The sequence below is a fragment of the Myripristis murdjan genome, chromosome 18, assembly GCF_902150065.1.
Source record: "Myripristis murdjan chromosome 18, fMyrMur1.1, whole genome shotgun sequence".
NCBI lineage: Eukaryota > Metazoa > Chordata > Actinopteri > Holocentriformes > Holocentridae > Myripristis > Myripristis murdjan.
This window is the reverse complement of record NC_043997.1, coordinates 27805504-27823362: the sequence shown is the minus strand read 5'-3', so window position 1 is coordinate 27823362 and position 17859 is coordinate 27805504. Positions and strand designations below refer to the sequence as shown.

Sequence of the window (17859 nt, the reverse complement as noted above, 5' to 3'; positions counted from 1 at the left end):
ACAAAACAAACAAGAAATGGCTGGAGCCATTATTGAAAACACACCAGTCACCCCAGGCTTCACCCGACTTAGCTGACAGTTTTTGTTCTGTAGCTGCTGATGGCCAATAACTGCTGCTGATCTATCTTTCATTTGATCATTTTCATGCAAAAATGTAGGTATTCCTTTAAAATTCTCCTCTTGCCAGGAAGGAAAAGCTGCCTGTCATGTGAAACAAATTTTTAATTAAGAACCACAGCAGGTCATTTCTTCAGGGTGTCAGCTGTAAAGGTAGTTCACTTGTTAGATAAAGGATACATTTACATCTTTAAATAAATAAACACTAAAACAATATTTTGAACGACTGAATATATTAAATGTGCGAAAAATATTGCAGATCATAGTGCATGTTTAAAAAGAAACAAAAAAGTTGCTGGCACTTAGAGCTGTTGTATCTTGCATTTCTGGGTCCATTTTGTTTGAGTTTTTCTTTTTTCTGTGGATTACTAACTAACCCAGCACTAAATGACAAAGTAACTTCTGGAATGTACAGGTCTTCAGTTTCAAGTTCAAGTATATTTAAAGGCAGAATGAGCATGCTTTTCCTAAAACAAAAAAAATTCTGTTGACTAATACAAAAATAATCCCTCTCAGTTATCGCTTCTGACCCTATTTAAATACAAGAACTTTTGTCTATCTAGCATCACTGGTCTGATGTATAATCATTTTAGTTATTACCATTATAGTTGTCTTCTAAATCAATTATCTTTTCTCATCTTCCAAGTCATTTTTTTTTTTTGCTTATCACCTTTCCCCCAAAGTTTCTTAAAGAAATAGAACGCACTTGCTCCGCTTTCAAAGGGTTAAATGTAAGGTGGATTTTTCCATTTTGGACCGGCATTACCGCACATTAGTGTTGAATGAACCCAAGGAGACTTTGATCAGAGGTTATTATACTGCTGACGAGTGAATGGATGAGACAGTTTGGAAGTATGAAGAATTTTCAGTTTTAATGGAAAACCATCCACACCATGTGGTGCAAACACAAGCGATGTGAGAGCAGAAGAGCTGGACAGTTTGAGCACTGAAGAGGACAGAGGCTCTGACTCCTACGGAAACAACCAGCAGGTAAAAAAAAGAAGTGGTATGCCATGATCATACCTAAAGCTTCAGAAAACAGGTCTTTCTTGCACACTTCTTCAAGCTATAAAAATGTGGATGACATAAAATACTGTACATTTCACAGGTCAGCATTTATATTTTTTTTCTCAATTTATCTTACAAAAATATTTACAGGTGGTGACATTCTAAGCAAAATCCCCCACATAGAATATAGAACATATTTCCCTGCCCCCTTAGGAAAAACATAGAAAACAGTTCAAATTACAATGTTGTTTTCTGAATGTTTTGAAAAATCATTCAGACTGATGAACATCAACATCACCAACACTGACCCAATGCAGAGAAGCCTGGCAGGTCAAAAACACACACACACATCTCAACTGTCCTGGGACACTCCTGACATCAGGTTTTAAATTAGGGATAAACATACTGACTTTTCAGGGCCATTACCGATTATTAGTAATCAAGATCAGCAATAACTGATATTTAGGACCCATATTCATTTGTAAATTTAAAAACTGCAGTGTCAGAATTAACAGCATTAGAAACACCAACACAAACTTTGATTTAAATTAACAAATGTTTAGTTTACATTAGTAAAAAAATGGCAAAAAAAAGCAAATAAAAAAGACAAGAAAACTATAATCATTAAAATTATACACTGAAAGGTCAGCAGTGGTGGAAAGAGTAGTGCAAACTACTCCTCTAGTAGAAGTACTGTTTACTGCAGTAGAAGTACTGCTGTAAAAATAAAAAGTAGCTCATTTCACATGTACCCAGAGCACGTCACTTTTTCACCTCATGGGAACTGTGTAAGGCATGCTCTTTTCCATTCACTTAGAAAGGATGAGACTATACGATACAAACTAGATTCTTTTAAAGGTGCATTATGCAAAGTTTCCAAAGGTTAAATGAAGTGAGGGCCCTGTAGACTCATTGGCACTTTTGCAAATTCACTTTAATATTTGGGTTGTGTATTGTTGTGTTTGTGTTGGACAGGTCTCTCCTGAGAATGAAACCCCGAGTCTCAATAAGATTACCTGTAGAGATAATAGTTAAATAAAGTTTAAAAAAATGGTCGAGTCTACATGGTTCTCATCACCAGGCCACTTATTACAAACTTATTCCACATTTTCACCAGCGGAGTCAAAATGGTCCTTGCTATAGTTTCTCATTGTGCAGCTTTTTTTTTTTTTCAGTGAAATTTGGAAATGACTACAAGCAGAACCAACAAAGTTGAAGCTGGTTCCTCTTCTCATCTTTTCTGACTGAACTTTTATTGTGAAAGGTTCCACGATCTGTCAGCGATCGTTTGTTCTCTGTAATGGATGTGATTTAAAATGTAGTGAAGCACAAAACTCAAGCAAAACATGTACTTCAGTGAAAGTCAAATTACTATTTTTTAAAAATACTTGACAAGGACACAAAAAACCTTCTCAGTTACAGCAACATGAGAAAACTGTCATTAGTTCCTTCCGTGCAGATCAGTGATGCTGGACCATTCTTGTGTTCAAATGTTTGTGAAAGGTGTCTGAACACAGCACAAGTATTTCAATCTAGCAAAACTGAAATGAAATTGTATTCCCCCTGGCTTTCTGTCTTTCTGTAAAACTAAAAACAAATACAGTGACAAGGAAAAAGAATATTGTAACCATATAACAGAAATGCTGCCCGGCCACTCACTTGTGTTGCCCTGTCTTTCAGACACAGCCAGCATCTGTGGTTTTCATATCAGCCATCATGTAAATCAAATTGATGATAACAACTATTAAAAAACCCTATGTTTCGGCCCAATTATGCAAAAATTCGGATGATTTTTGCATAATCATCTGGGACCGGTAACTGGTCAATCCCTAGTTTAAATGCCTGGTTGTTCTAGGTTCTAAGTCTTGATGCTTCTCTAGAACATTCATGGTCAGACTGAACTTTGAAGTCAGAGCTCTACTTAGCCCAGTAGCTTAGGGCTGGATTTTGTAGACGATGTCCATCCTTCCTTCATCTTAAGTGTGGAACAGCTGCAGCCTGCTGTGCACTGCATTACCAACATGAAGTTTTGGTATGTGACGCTGATTTTTAGTGCTAATATTCACAATTTTGAAAAGATAAAGAATTTGCCCTAAGACTTAGCTGTCAGCTTGTGGAAATGTTTCTCAAACAGCATTCAGATCAGTGGTTCAGTGATCAGCACAACTTCAGCTACACACAAGAAAGTACTCAGCGTGTGGTTGGCACCGGAAACCTGGGTGGCTGTAGTGTTTCCTTGGAATCAAAAATGATCAAAATCCAAATAATATATCCAAATTGCAGGAGCTGCAATTTTCTGATAAAGGTGAAATGTGTGACAAAACATTGTTGTACATAAAGCTTTATGGTGCCAGAGATTCCCTGCCCATCAAACTGTATTTTCCAGATGTAAAGGACAACAGGTTTTTCTGATGCAGACTCCATCATTCCTACTAAAATTGTGAATCATATCACAATCGCAATATCTGTATAATTTATCGCAATATGATTTCTTTTTTTTTTTTTTACCATGTTGTTCTACTCTAGTTCGGACCTTGGTAGCACATCGATACGATTTATGATTTAAATATTCATTTATTGAGATTTTCTATTAAGAACCACTGTGGGACACAAAAACTCCACTGAAAGTCATACTAAAGAAATTCTCAAGGTGGTTTAGGAGATCCTTCAGGCCAGATGAGTTTGATCCCTGAAGCTTGAAGATTTAACTTTTTTATTGAAAGGACAACATCAGCAAACTGCAACATCTACCTAACATGACCTCCAGCTTTTAGTACAGCCTAAAAATGAAGCAGATTCAAATCCTCCTTGGTGGTCACATGGAGGGCAAAGACCCAGGTTAAAGGTCAAGTCTGTTGTGACAAAACACACACACACACAGCAAAGATGGCTTAAATTACCGCAAGAATACTGGGTCTTTAACAAAGAGGTCAGTGGAGAAAGAATACAGAAAGCATATCCCAATTTGGGCAACACCCACCCATGTGCGGTCCTTTATTCCAGCCTGTGTTCCACTCCTGCTCCCTGTCCACCAATCGCCAATTCAAGAACTTCATTTACATTTAAATCGTGCGCTGGCCACGGCTTGGCCCGCACAAAAGCCCACAAAGAAAGAAGATGAGAAATGTGTCACCAAGGACAGCAGACAAAACTGCTCTGACACAGTCTGTCTGTACAAACCAAAAGGTTGATGTCGAGAGTGATCTTTAATCATAACAAAACAAGTATATAAGGAAGGAGTATTTTGTTTTTACAGCTAAGCCAATATTGATCTGCCATTAGAAATCTAATATCAGCTGGTCGTTGGTCTTCTGACAGGACAGCTGGTCAGTGCTTTAAACACATTTTATTTCAGACGTCTGCCTAGAGAGATTATTTCAGTGCAACAGCCTGTAAGCCCTGCGGTGAAACCTGCGTGAAGGAGCAGCTGATCACCTAAAAAACATTCCATGAAGGTGCGAATGCTGTTTAATGCTTTTTCCACTGATAAGAATAAAACAGTGCAAACTCTAAATTCTTGTTTGAATTTTTGCATTAAAAAAGGCAAATTTTTTAACACCAAATATCAGCAACATCAAACCAAAATACTGATACCTTAATGGAGATACAAGCCTGGGGAAACAAGGAATTCTGCATTGACATAGGAAACGGTGCAGGATCAACATACATACTCACAAAATTGGAACTGTCCTGAATATATAAATTATTGCAACTGATCAGTGTGTTTGGATTGGCTTAAACCTGCACCAGGCAACAGGTTACTCTAGAAATACATCAACCTTTTGGTCTAAGCCAGAGGTTTATAAACGTCCTCATGTTCAGGACCTCCAAGTTGACTTTGAGTGAGCTGTGCACCCCCTTTAGATCAAGAGATATTTTGCTTGGGTTCAGGCACCTTTAACAAGCATTTGAACACAAAAATTCTGATCCAGCATCACTGATCTGACTTTCAAATCATATACACACAATATAATTAAATATCATCTGAGTCATTTCAAATATAGTTTTCTTGTCATTTTTTGGCTAATTTTAAACATTGTTGTTTTTGAATGAAATCAACTGAATCTGCTCAGCTTTCAAAGGGTTAAACTGTTTTGATGTCGTACTTCAACACTTACAATTTCTGGTGAGATGAAACCAGCAAGAAAAAACATTTGAAATGACTCTAAACAAGAAAAAGGGCATCGCATCGGCCCTGAGATGCCACAGATTTGCTTCAACTAACTTCAGCTCTCAGGTATGGTCAGTGGGAGCAAATGCCGTCAGCAGACAGGAGGTGACACATGACGCCAAACAGAAAGTGAGCAACCATCCGAAAAGCTGAACCTGCTCTTCAAACTTCAATCTTTTGCTGCCACATGGGCTGCAAAAGCGCAGAGCTGCCTGGCGCGGCATTAACTGGTTAAGTAACAGAACATGAAAATCACTTTAACGAATTAATGGTTTGAGTTTCCTCTGTCTGTTGTAATTCCAAACTGTAAACACAGCAGTAACCACAAGGATGATAATTTCAGTGACAAATACTGACCCTGCACCATTCTAGGATTCATCACTGCTGTTAGAACAGGTGAAACCTCTACATCAGCTCAGACTGTATCAGAGTTGCATTCATCTTCAAAAGCAATATGGACACCAAATAAAGTGAACCCACAGAAATGATCATTACCCCCACAATATTTTGATTCCGTTATAAAAATATAGGCCTACTTCTGTTCCTACCCCTCCTCGTATGAAAATATTTGTTTCCAAAGGGACATCCTTTTTCTTTGCAATGTACATATTCACAAGGTCACCTTTACAAAAAAATGGCGAAATCCAGTAGTTTTGATCAGCAAATGAAGTATGACCAACCATCAACAAGCTCCTCTGGAGTGTTACGAGACATCACGGGATATCCAGCCGCTCTCTGTGAGGAAGGTGAGGATGCGCTTCTTGAGGACCTTGTCCAGGTAGCTGGGCAGGCGGCTCTTGGCAGGAATGCCCTGCCTCTTCTGCAGGTGATCTTTGATGATGATGGTTTTGACAGTCAGGTAGCGTGTGGGGCTGAGGTTCAGCGAGTTGCACAGCACCTTCTCTCTGTCCGACAGCAGCTCAAAACCCGTCAGATTCTCGATGGCGGCGAACTCCCCATCCTTGCCCTCTTCTTTGATTCCGCCTCCAACATTGACTCCTCCTGCGGCCCCTCCACCTGCCCCGGCTCCACCTCCTAGTCCCAACCCGAAGCCGAGCCCGCCCCCTCCTCCACCACCCCGTTTGAAGGCGACCACACTCTTGTTCTCCTTGCGTTTCTCCCGTTTGTGGCGCGCAGCTTCGTACTCGGCTGACTCCTCCAGACGGGTGATGCCGTTGCGGCGATAGCGCTGCAACTCGCGCACTTTGGCCCTCAACATGCGCTCTTTGTGCATGTTGTCAAAGAATTCCTCAAACTCCCTGTGGGCCATGAACTGGCAGAGGCCCCGCAGCCGGAGCCGCTGCTCCTTCTCTTCCTTGGTGATCTTGCGTTTAGGTGTGCTTGTGACTGAACCTGACCCCGCTGCTGTCGTGGAACCCGCACCGATTGTCATGCTACCGCCAACTCCCATCCCGCCCATGCCGCCACCACCAGTGCCTGAAACTCCAAGCACCCCTGGCTTCTCCTTCTCTTTATCCTTTTTGTCTCTGCCCAGGAAGGCAGGAACCAGGTTATAGTCCCGGGCAATGTTCTTGCGACGCTGTCGTTCACGGAGCTTACGCACATACATATCCACATGAGCGCGTTTCATCTCGATTTCCACATCCTCGTCGTCGTAGTTGACCGACAGGCCACTGATAAGCTTCTCCGCATCCTGGTCATACTCAATCTCATAATCATCACGAAGCGGCATGTAGCCCAGCTGCTGCTGCTCAGCTAGGCTGATGTCCAGTGGAGGGAGAGGTGTTGTTAGACTGGGGGATAGGGGCCCCCCACTAGGACAGGTGTGGTCCGTCACCCGGTTAGGAATGCTGTCAGGAATGCAGGCCTTGCCCAGGTTTCCATGGATGTACATGGTGACATAATGCTCCATGACCTCCTGGGGGGTCCGGGAAGCTCCCACATGGGTGGCCATGTCCTCCTGAAACACAGAAACGTGTTACTGATGATGATACTTGCATTAATATGTAAATATGTTGCTAAAGTTGAATACATATGAAATGGGCTGACGAACAGGATGCAGTGCATTGTAGGACACAGTGAAATAATAAAACAGATAAAGATAAAAAAATTAATGATGACCTCCAGCTGGTAATGAACAAAACAATCTCAAGACAGATCACTTATTGGTTAAGAAAAGCATTAATTTAATTTAATCAAACTTTATTTTTTATTCCCTGAGGGACTTCAAGGGAGTCCTCAGCAAAACTGGGAATATTTTAATGTCACTATACTTGAATTCACAAGTAATTATGATTAAAAAAAAAAAAGGTAGGACTTATTTTTGCATTTTGTTTAAATGTAGCACTTTGTCAGTCTGATATGTATGTTACCAGGGGCGGACTGGGACAAAAAATCGGCCCGGGCATTTTGGACCAGACCGGCCCACCACATTTGATAACACACACCTTTCCGGTCATTTTGCTCTCTTAAATGTGTATACCAACTGTGCAACTCTTTAAAACTATAATGCCATGCAATTAGTTAGCTGTCATCAGCAGTGTTGGGCACGTTACTTTGAAAAAGTAATTAATTATAGTTACTAGTTACTTCTACTAAAAAGTAATTAATTACCAGGAAAAGTAACTATTACGTTACTTTTTAAAAACATTGTTCAAATATGTCAAATTACTTGGCTGCCCCAATCATACTGGCCTATAGTACTATAGTGGAACAATAAAATACAATAGATGAATAGGAATTGAACTTTTTTATTCTATTGAACAGGCCACAACTGGCCAACAGTATACCACACAAATCCTTTAAATCTGAATCTGATTCGATTGGTATATATATCTCCCCATAAAGTTAGAACAAGGCATTAAAAAAGGCAAAAAAAAAAAAAAAAAAAAAAAAAAAAAAACAACAACAACAACAACAAAACAAACCCAAAACAAAACAAGGCAAAATAATAATAACAATAATAATAATAATTTAGCACCTGGGTTACAAATTCACAAAAAGAGTACAGAAATGAAAATTACAGAAACCCTAAATGCCACAGTATGTGTCATCTAGCCAATGACAGGCAGAATGATAAGAATCACTTCACTGTCATGGTTAACAACAAAGTGAGGTAATAAAGTAAAACCCGACTTTTGTCCGGGTGGGGAATTGAACCGAAGATCTCCTGCATGGCAGACGGGGGCACTATCCGCTCTACCATCGGGAATTGTGTTCCTCGGGTATTGTTTGGGCTTGTTCTTCATTCATATTGATAAATTACGAAAAAGCGAAAAAGTACGATCGGTTTGAAAATTGACAGCCGCTTTTTTTCTCGCAGTTTTTCTGCGCCACTTTTGCGTTTTCTCTCCATCTCAGTAGATCCTATGAGATAACGTTTGACCCGCGTTGCACTGCACACCGGCGCACCGAGCCACAGGCTCGTGATATGATTGGGCCAGCCCCGTGTCAGTGAAGAAAAATAACCAATGGGCCGCAGAGCAGCGTGTCTCAAGGGCCGGCCCGGTGCTGAGTAAACAAACTCTTGCAATGACTTTATTTGCCGAAATCATTATGCAGGCGGGACCAAACTACGCAAAAGGGGTTGTTTAGCAATGTGATTGGGCCAGCCCAGTGTCAATCGGGCCGCTGATCTACTGATCTTACGGTCAGCTATTTCAATAATAATTAAAAAAAAAAAAAAAAAAAAAAAAAGTGTCGGGGGACTGTCGGCCCACTTAGCACATCGGCCCACCGGGCAAATGCCCGGTGGGCCCGATGGCCAGTCCACCCCTGTATGTTACCTAAATCATTTAATTCTTAACACACCCCAAAACACAGTTATCTATCAGAGTCCTTTATAAAAATGATTTCAAACAGGGGTCCGTGGCTATGCTAAATCAAAGTTCAATCAAACTTTGGGATCCAGAAAACCCCTCATGTGCATTATGAATTCACTCAGGCCAAAGGATGAGTTCACTGAATTCAAAAGATATGGACGAAAAACTTGAGGCAGGTTGATCCCCCAGTGCATCTGATGAAAACTCAACTGACACGCTGCCTTAGGCTGCTCCTTATAACCCGATATTATTCCAGTAGGAAGTCATAAATACAACCTGTAAAGTGCTTTCAATGAATACATACATATATAAAATAGCACTCTGTAACACGAGTCTCTTTACGGCTTTGTTTTAGTTTGGAAATCAAAAGGCACTACCAAAGATTTTAGCAGCAGCAAAAAGAGGTGGCAAGCAAATCCAAAAGAAACATAGATCGATACTTGGCGATCTAGACAACTTGATTATCATAATACCACGTAACTCGACACCTAATAACCGACAGCATCACTGTCATCCTCAAGTTCCTTGACACTCATTTACTTATTTATTTAGATTATCAGGCCATAGGCTAAATTGTACTTTGCCACTGACCTATTTCACTCTGTACATTTTCCTAAGACCTTAAACTAGTTTTGTGGAAGTTAGGTGTAGCCCACTTTGTGTGCTGGTTCGCTGAAGTGAGACAACTAACCCAGTTTCCAAATCCATACTGCTCGATAGCATCAAGCAGCGACTGCTCTTCCCTGCTGGTCCAGCCTCCCTCCGCCTCGGGACCCCAGAGGGAGAAACGGCCGCCGTCGACCTGCTGGTAGCCGTGCCATCTTCGGTGGTTACCAATCTCCGCTCCCGCCGAGAAGCACTCCGGGCACAGCTCGATGTCCGGGCAGTCGGTGCAGCGGAGCCGCAGGTTTGTAACGTCGGCCAGACAGTTCACGCAGTACTTCTTCCCGAGGTCCGCCATGTTGCCTCGCTCCTGCTTCTTGTTGTTGGGGACAGAGCTGCACGCGTGCGCACTGGAGCCCCGGCGCGAGCCGCTGCTGCTCGTTAATATTAATGAGCAGCGGCAACCGAGCCTGTGATTGGCTCAGAATCCTAGTTTCCACGGCAACCGAAACAACACTAGCGGTCTTACTAACTTGTACCTCGCTGAAAATACAGAAAAAAGATTTACTCAAATATAAGTATTGTTTGAACTCTCGGTGCGATATACCGTAGGCTTATGTAAACATATACGGATTCTGTGGTGGAGGCACAGACAGATCAGCAGGAAAACGCCTCAACTACCAGGAGTGAAAACATGGAGTTGAAGAATGGTACAGAAAATGTGGTGGATGAGTGCAAATCTTATGTTTCTGATGCTGGAAGTGACAGAGATGATGTGCCTGCTGAAAGGGGGACATTGGAACAAGATCAACAAAACTTTGAAGTTGCAGAAGCTTGTGAGGGGACCCCTGCTGGACAATCAGTGACCAGCACCCCAGAGCCCAGGGAGAAGCATGGAAATGAACTCCCCTCTGGGAACAACGTGGATTCTGGTGAGTTTCCTGAGGTGAAGCCACTGTGCTGTGAGGGGAGTGTCATATTCGAAGTCAGACATGATGATGATGGACTCCCCATGTTAGACTTGGAGAGTTCAGCGGCAGAGAGCAGCAGCCCTGTAATGGAGGAGGAAGAGGCTGGAGAAGAAGAAGGAGAAGTAGAAGAAGTAGAAGGAGTAGCCTCTCCAGATGAAGGAGACACTGACTGTGAAGAATTAGTGCAGCTTCTGCAGCAGCTTCATGCAGAGAGAGAGGAAGCCAGCGTGCACAGCAGTCGTCTGCAGGTCCAGCTGCTGGAGTATTTCAAGAGGAGTGGGGAAGATGCCCAGGTGGAGAAGAGGCGAGCGTCAGAGCAGGAGCTGTGCTATGAGAAGCACATAAGCACGTTAGCTGAGCTGAAGCAGCATCACACCACAAACTCAGGAAGCGCTCAACAGCAGGCAGAGCAGTTAAGACTGCAGAGCCAGGAGAGGCTGAGCCAGGTGGGTCGGCTTATTGTTAAAGGCAGAATGAGTAGGAGTTGTTGTTGCAGTTTGCTACACACCCACTTGCCTAAAGGCCGACGCCCAGAAGAGTCCCGAGCACAGCAAAACAAGAAAATCCATGCAGAGGGCAGGGTCTCTGCGGACACACACCAACACACGCTTCTAGTGGCTCAGAAGTGATGATTGAGAGGGATTCTTTTTGTATGAGTCTATAGATTGATTTTAGGAAAATCCTGCTGATTCTGCCTTTAAATTTCAGATTATAAAGGCCTCTGCACAGTTCCTATGTAGTCAAGGAAGGTTTGAAAATGGTTAAAAAAAAATAATTTGGTCATTTTCAGGCTTTGAAAAGTTCTACACACTGGCTTATTTTTCAACAAGGACTTTCAGTAAGAATTCAGTAACAATCCTCTACAGGTCTAACAGCAGATGTTTTTTTTTTTTTTCAGCTGGTCCACGCACATCAGGATAGGTGCTGGGTTGAACGAAATCCATTAGTGAAGTAAAGTAAGGCCCACACTTATCTACACAATAGGCAATTTATTTGATTAGACAACATTTCAGGCCTTTATCAGGTACACACAGGTGTGCTATAGAGAACAATCAAAGGCTGTCTCCAACTACAATAGTGGGACGACATTCAAAATTCATGTGAAAAGAAGCAAATAACAACTATTGTGCATAGAATATACTCAGTAATGTATGAAGAGTAAGGATACAAAACCAGCTATTTCAATACAGAAAAGCAGAAACAAAGTTGTGCACACTCAGTGTCAACACATACCTGTTCTAGTCTAATTTTAAGTAATTAGAATTTGAATTTTAACACAGTTTTTAATTGGCAAACCAAATTTGGCTGCCCTGTCTGTTGATCTCTAATAAAACTTTTTTGATAGGGGATCAGTTTTTCCACTCATAAACTACTTGAACTACCGACGTGAATTATACACACCTTTACACCGATACAAAGCAATAGCCACTGATGACAACTACTAAACTACAAGCAAGGTGATATACAGAGGGTAAACAAACCACTGAGCTAATGAGACAACTGATCAATGCAATCAGAGGAAAATGAGGAAAATGTCTCACAATGTTGTAGATGATTTTATAACATGTTCACGCTCAGTTCAGTAATGTATTTGGTTATTATGTTCCATATGAGAAAGTCCATTTGTGATCAACAGTTATTTCGTCCGAGCTGAATGCAGTCAATTGTATCTATTGACCTCAGTGAGAGAGACTGCCGCACTGTGTCAGCTTCCCCCAGGATGGGGTTGTTCCCACACTGGTGTCTGAACCATTTTGGGGTTCCTAAGATTGTAGGATTCCAAAGATCAATGGTCATTTAGGGAGGTTGTTATCTTGACACCATTTGGATAGGTCCCTCACCTCCATCCTACGGGCAACCTCATTGTTGTCATTTATCAGTCTAATCAATGTAGTGTCATCTGCAAATTTCACAGTGCTGTTAGGATATTTGGCAACACAGTTGTATGAAAAGACTGTAAATTAAGAGACTAAGGCAACAACCCTTGTTGCGTATTTTGTGTTGTGTACATGGGTTATTGGGCAGTAACCCATGTACACAACTCTAACCTACACTGTCTTATCATGATCCTCAGGTGGAAAGTGAATGGCGTGCCTTCGTGGCACTAAAGCAGGATGTCGCTGTGGCACGTCTGAGGCAGCACCTGGGCAAACAGGCAGCTCAGGCCAAGCTTGAGCCTGTCCTGGCATCAGAGCAGCGTCAGCAGGACGAGCTGGTCCAGATGCACCTGGAGCATATCAAGCTGAAGATCAGGACTCGCAAGCTGGAGGACGAACTCCACACCCAGGGGGAGCTTGCCAACGACCTTCAACAGCTTGAGTTTGAAAAGCTGCAGGCCAAGAGCCAGAAGTTTAATGAGAAGATGGAAAAGCAAAGTGAGGAACTGTTAAGATTGCGCAACAAGATCAGCAGCACTACGTTGGTAGGTTAAATGCTCATTAAATCTAACTGAATATGATCAAATGTGATTCTTCTGTCTGTCTCCCCAGTGGACCAGCTGCCTTCAGCTGTTCTACAGAGAACGTGAGATACAATTTATATCTCCAGATTCTATGAGTGTAAGTGTATCATTCTGGATGGAGACTCATTGATGAGGTGTTCACAGTGGACTGGCACGCTGATCTCAGAAACCATAAAATAGACAAGAAAACATTAACAGTAATAATAACAACAATAATAGTATAACAATTTTAGAGCTGCAAATAACTTAGTTACTTTCATTAGCGATTAACAGGTTGATTATTTTCTCAATCAGTTGTTTGGTCCATAAAATGGTAAAAATGTTGATCACAGTTTCCTACAGCCCAAGGTGATGTCCTCAAATGTCTTGTTTTGTCCCAACCAACAGTTCACAACCTAAAGATATTTAATTTGCTGAATAGAGGACTAAAGAAACCAGAAAATATTCACATTTGAAAGGCACGAATCAGAGAAATATGGTATTCTTTCATTAATTTTACCAAAATGTAACACACACACTTTAAATTGTGTATTTTCTCCATATTATGGCAGTAAAAATTAAAATTATGTCGTGTTTCTTGTTTTAGGGCAATTCAGTGTGTCTGCCACAGTGATCTACTATTTTCGATATTATGGTCTTTTACTGTTACTATTTGAAATTTTTTCACTGACATTTTTTGCTGTGTAGACGAAGGTTATGACTGGTTATAGTCAGTAGAAGTAGTGTGGGCAACAGCATTTTCCCCAACATCAGAACAGAACAGCACAAGTCCAGAAAGATGGCAACTATAAGGACTGCACAATTAACTGAATTTTATTTTCAGTTAGGATTTTAGCTTCCATGAATACCAGAAAATTGATACAGCAGTTTTTGTGCCACATTCTCTTTAGCAATATTTCTCTCACTTTATTGGACTTGACACACATGATAATGAATGATTTTCATGCACTGAAGATGGACTTGGACTGAAACATTTACACTGCAAATGAGCATTTTCTGAGTACTTTTTCATGAAACGTGAAAAGCAGTCTCTCAGTGTGTTTCTGTCAGTAATGTGCAGGCTTTTTTGGAACTGTGCTTGAATGATTTTTTTGGTCTATGCAGCTATCAGGACTTTGAATTGGACATTATTAAAGGTGCTGCAAGCGTTCCTTATGCGGTTCCTTTCAATGAAACAAACTTGATGTGAACAAAGTGATGTTATGTTACTAGACCATAGTGTTTCATGACATTTCACAAGGTCCAGAAAAAATTCTCGTTTCTGATGAATTTGGCTTTTGAAGATGAGTACCTTTTTACCAAAGCAGTTGCAGTTTGAGAAGTAGACTGGGTAAGCTGACATCACTGAGTTTCTCTCTCAACGTGTAATGCTGATGATATTGTTGTCTCTGCTGCTCTGTAGGTCCTGACAAGTGTGAAGCAGAAGCTTCAGTGGAGCCAGGTGGAGAGACGGAGCAGGCAAGCCCAGCTGGCTGAGCTGGAAGCCACAGTGGCTGGGAAGAGGAACCTCCTGACCCAGATAAAGCAAGCCCGCAACTGCCTGCACAGAGACAACCTGAGGCTGCGACAGCCCTGCGGATTGCTTTGGAACAGTGTCCTGCAGCGTGACTTCCAGGACAGCATGGACACCTCTGTCCAGCTCCAGGATAGGCTGGCCAACCTGAAGAGGCAGACGGCTGTGACTCCTCTGAAGATGAAGATGAAGGTGAAGACAACTTAATGGTAAGAAGTGAGCTTGTTTTGACTGTGAACACACGCATTTACAAACACAAATACTCACATGTATTGCAGGAACGCATGCATTTTATCACTTTGGCAAGAATTTCAACAATTTAAGGAAAAATTTGAAGACCAAACTAAGAACATATGTATGACAGTGTGCTGAAAATTATGTGGAAAATATTTTTTCCAGAAGGAAAAATTATTATAGATAGGGCCCATAGTGCGTAAAAGTGGCCTATACTCTGCTGACTCAATAACTGCAGAGCTCCAAACCACCTCTGGCATTAACATCAGCACAAGAACTGCACTGGGAGCTTCATGGCTTGGGTTTCCATGGCCAAGCAGCCGCATGCAAGCCTTACATCACCAAGCACAACGCCAAGCATCAGATGAAGCGATGTAAAGCACGCCACCACTGGACTCTGGAGCGGTGGAAACATGTTCTGTGGAGTGACCAATCACGTTTCTCTATGTGGCGGTCTGATGGACGAGTCTGGGCTCAGCCTCGGCCCCTCAGTTCCAGTGAAGGGTGCTTCAACTCACCAAGACATTTTGGACAATTCTCTGCTTCCAACTTTGTGGGACCAGTTTGGGGAAGACCCTTTTCTGTTCCAGCATGACTGAGCCCCAGTGCACAAAGCAGCTCCATAAAGGCGTGGCCGGCTGAGTTTGGTGTGGAAGAACTTGACTGGCCCTCACAGAGCCCTGACCTCAACCCCATCCAACACCCTTGGGATGAACTAGAACGGAGACTGCAAGCTGGGCCCTCTGGTCCAACATCAGTGTCTGACCTCACAAATGCTCTTCTGGATGAACGGGCAAAAACTCCCACAGACACACTCTAAAATCTTGTAGAAAGCCTCCCAGAAGATTTGAAGCTGTTCTAGCTGCAAAGGGGCCAACTCCATATTAATGCCTGTGGATTTAGAATGGGAGGTCATAAAAGCTCCTGTAGGTTTAATGTATAGGTGGCCCAATACCTTTGTCCATATAGTGTATGTGTCTGAGAGAGGCAAAGATATTAGTATCATTTGAGCTGTAAGACAATGACCCATATTTATTCTACATTTTAAGCCTTGTTCCATTGTGGTAAATATTTGAGGCTGTTTTACTGCTTTTGAAATAGTTAATCAAAACATTTTCGAAATTGGAAAATTGCCAAGTGCAGTATCCAAATTGCAGGAGGGAGCGGCAGTCTTTTGATGAAAGTAAAATGTGTGATAAAACATTGTTGCAAATAAAGTATTATGATGCAGTATTATGATGCCCTGGCCTGCAAATTGGATTTCTCAGATGTAAGAAAACATGTTTGTTTGGTACAGACCCCAGGAAAAATCACATTATCAACATTTTAATAGTTTTCTAATTGAAAATATGAATTAGACTGCAAACTTCTCATTCCTACTAAAATTCAAAAATCATATTGCACTCGCAACATCTGTCAAATTAATTGCAAAGTGATTTTTTTTAACCATATCATTCAGCCCTTGTTTGAAATGTGCTTTCTTTTGGCTGCCTGTTTGGACTCTCCTCTTTTGGACCCTAGATGGAGCCATTCAGCCATTAAGGGTTCAGTCATGTAGGGAATTTTCTTTTAAACATATTGGACTGACATTGGTGCAAAAGGGTATTGCATCAAAGAATTTCACCCTATACAAACACTAAACTGTAGAGTGCTTTTTTGGATCATGGAAACATGTTAGATCTCTTTGTCCCTCATTGTGACAGTGTGACTGTAAACACCTCTTAATCATTTAGAATTGCATTTTCTATTAATGGCTGTGCAGTTGAGTTGTGTGTGTGTGTGTGTGTGTGTGTGTCTGTGTGTCTGTGTGTGTGCAGGACATATTCAGGTAAATTAATGTGACCATTTAAATTGAAAAAAGTAACCACATGGTAGCTTTTTAGAACACATTTAATTGACTGTGGCCTGTGGTGAAATTGACTACTCATGCATACATTTTAACACAAATTTAATGTATTATCTGTTGTAAGTCTTGTCTGTAGGTCTTTCAGTTGACCTTCAAATCCTGACAAAATGATGTTGGCTAGAAGCATGATAACAGTCACTGAACATCAAGATACAAGAGAGGAAGAGTAAAGAGAAGTGTAAATGGATGCTTTGCAGTAACATCTCCACTGTTTTTTATGTGTTTTCTCCATGCCATTCTTACTTTGATATTTGATGATTAATCTATATTTCAGTTACAGTTGAAAATGCAATGGGAGTTTGAGTTGATTATATTTGTGAGTTGATTATGTAACTATCTGTGTATGAATGCTTTTTCACATCCTTTTCAACAGAGGTTAAGTGACAGTTAAAAATGGTCAGAATCAAGCAAATCAGTCTCCTCGGTACTGGTGGGAAAGCATATTGTCTGAAATATGAGCTAGTGTTAAGGCAAGAACAGCATGGGACTTGCATAATAAGTGGTGAAGTTATCCTTTATTAAACAATATTCTTTATTTAAATGTGGTGCAGGAACACTTCTATGACCCAGTGTCCCACTGTGCATTCATTTGAACTGAACTTTAAGAACTTACGGAGAACCCTTCATGACGCTATTGTAAGTGGGGAAGATCCAGGGATCCCATCAAGGAGTGGATAACTGCTACCAAAAGCATGACACCATATCCTGAGAACCTTGCATCTGTAAAATATGCACCAGTACTGGTACATATATCATAACGGGCTCTATGCCACTTCAGCAAACAGTGCAATTTGGATAGTTGAACCTGACTTTTATTGGCGACTTAGGCTGAGATGAGTGCAATGACACCAAGGTCATCTAGGTGGCGCCTCTACCCTACCTGAACCATCACCACTTCACCTTCTTGGTACCATCCTGGCCACTTTGCCACCTGTTCTACCACCTGTTTTCACCTGAAACAGATTCTATTAATCCTCAAATCATTTATTATCTATGAATATAGCATCTTCTGAAGTAGCATATCATTTGTGTGAAGATTTTTTATTGGTCCTTCCTTGCTGTTCAGACTGCGTCCTGCAGTCAGCCACAGTGG

At 41.4% G+C, this 17859-nt stretch overlaps 2 protein-coding genes across 3 annotated transcripts in view; one reads left to right on the top strand and one right to left on the bottom strand.

Annotated features, from left to right (window-relative positions):
- Positions 1-972: 972 nt before the first annotated feature.
- On the bottom strand, positions 973-10197 carry tada2b (transcriptional adaptor 2B). Its single transcript, XM_030076137.1, has 2 exons — positions 9770-10197; positions 973-7217 (listed from the first exon to the last, which is right to left on the bottom strand). Exons 1-2 carry the CDS (start codon positions 10037-10039, stop codon positions 6000-6002), a joined length of 1488 nt encoding a protein of 495 aa, XP_029931997.1. The 5' UTR covers positions 10040-10197; the 3' UTR covers positions 973-5999.
- The window catches only part of cfap184 (cilia and flagella associated protein 184), a 29737-nt gene continuing 22029 nt past the window's right edge, over positions 10152-17859 (top strand). The window contains exons 1-3 of one of the 2 annotated variants that reach the window (XM_030076139.1): positions 10152-11098; positions 12727-13074; positions 14516-14835. In XM_030076139.1, the coding sequence (XP_029931999.1) occupies positions 10376-11098; positions 12727-13074; positions 14516-14833 (1389 nt within the window). In that variant the 5' untranslated portion in view covers positions 10152-10375 and the 3' untranslated portion in view covers positions 14834-14835. Of the gene's footprint in view, positions 11099-12726; positions 13075-14515; positions 15010-17859 lie in introns of those variants that run through there. The other variant, XM_030076138.1, reaches the window with a different exon arrangement.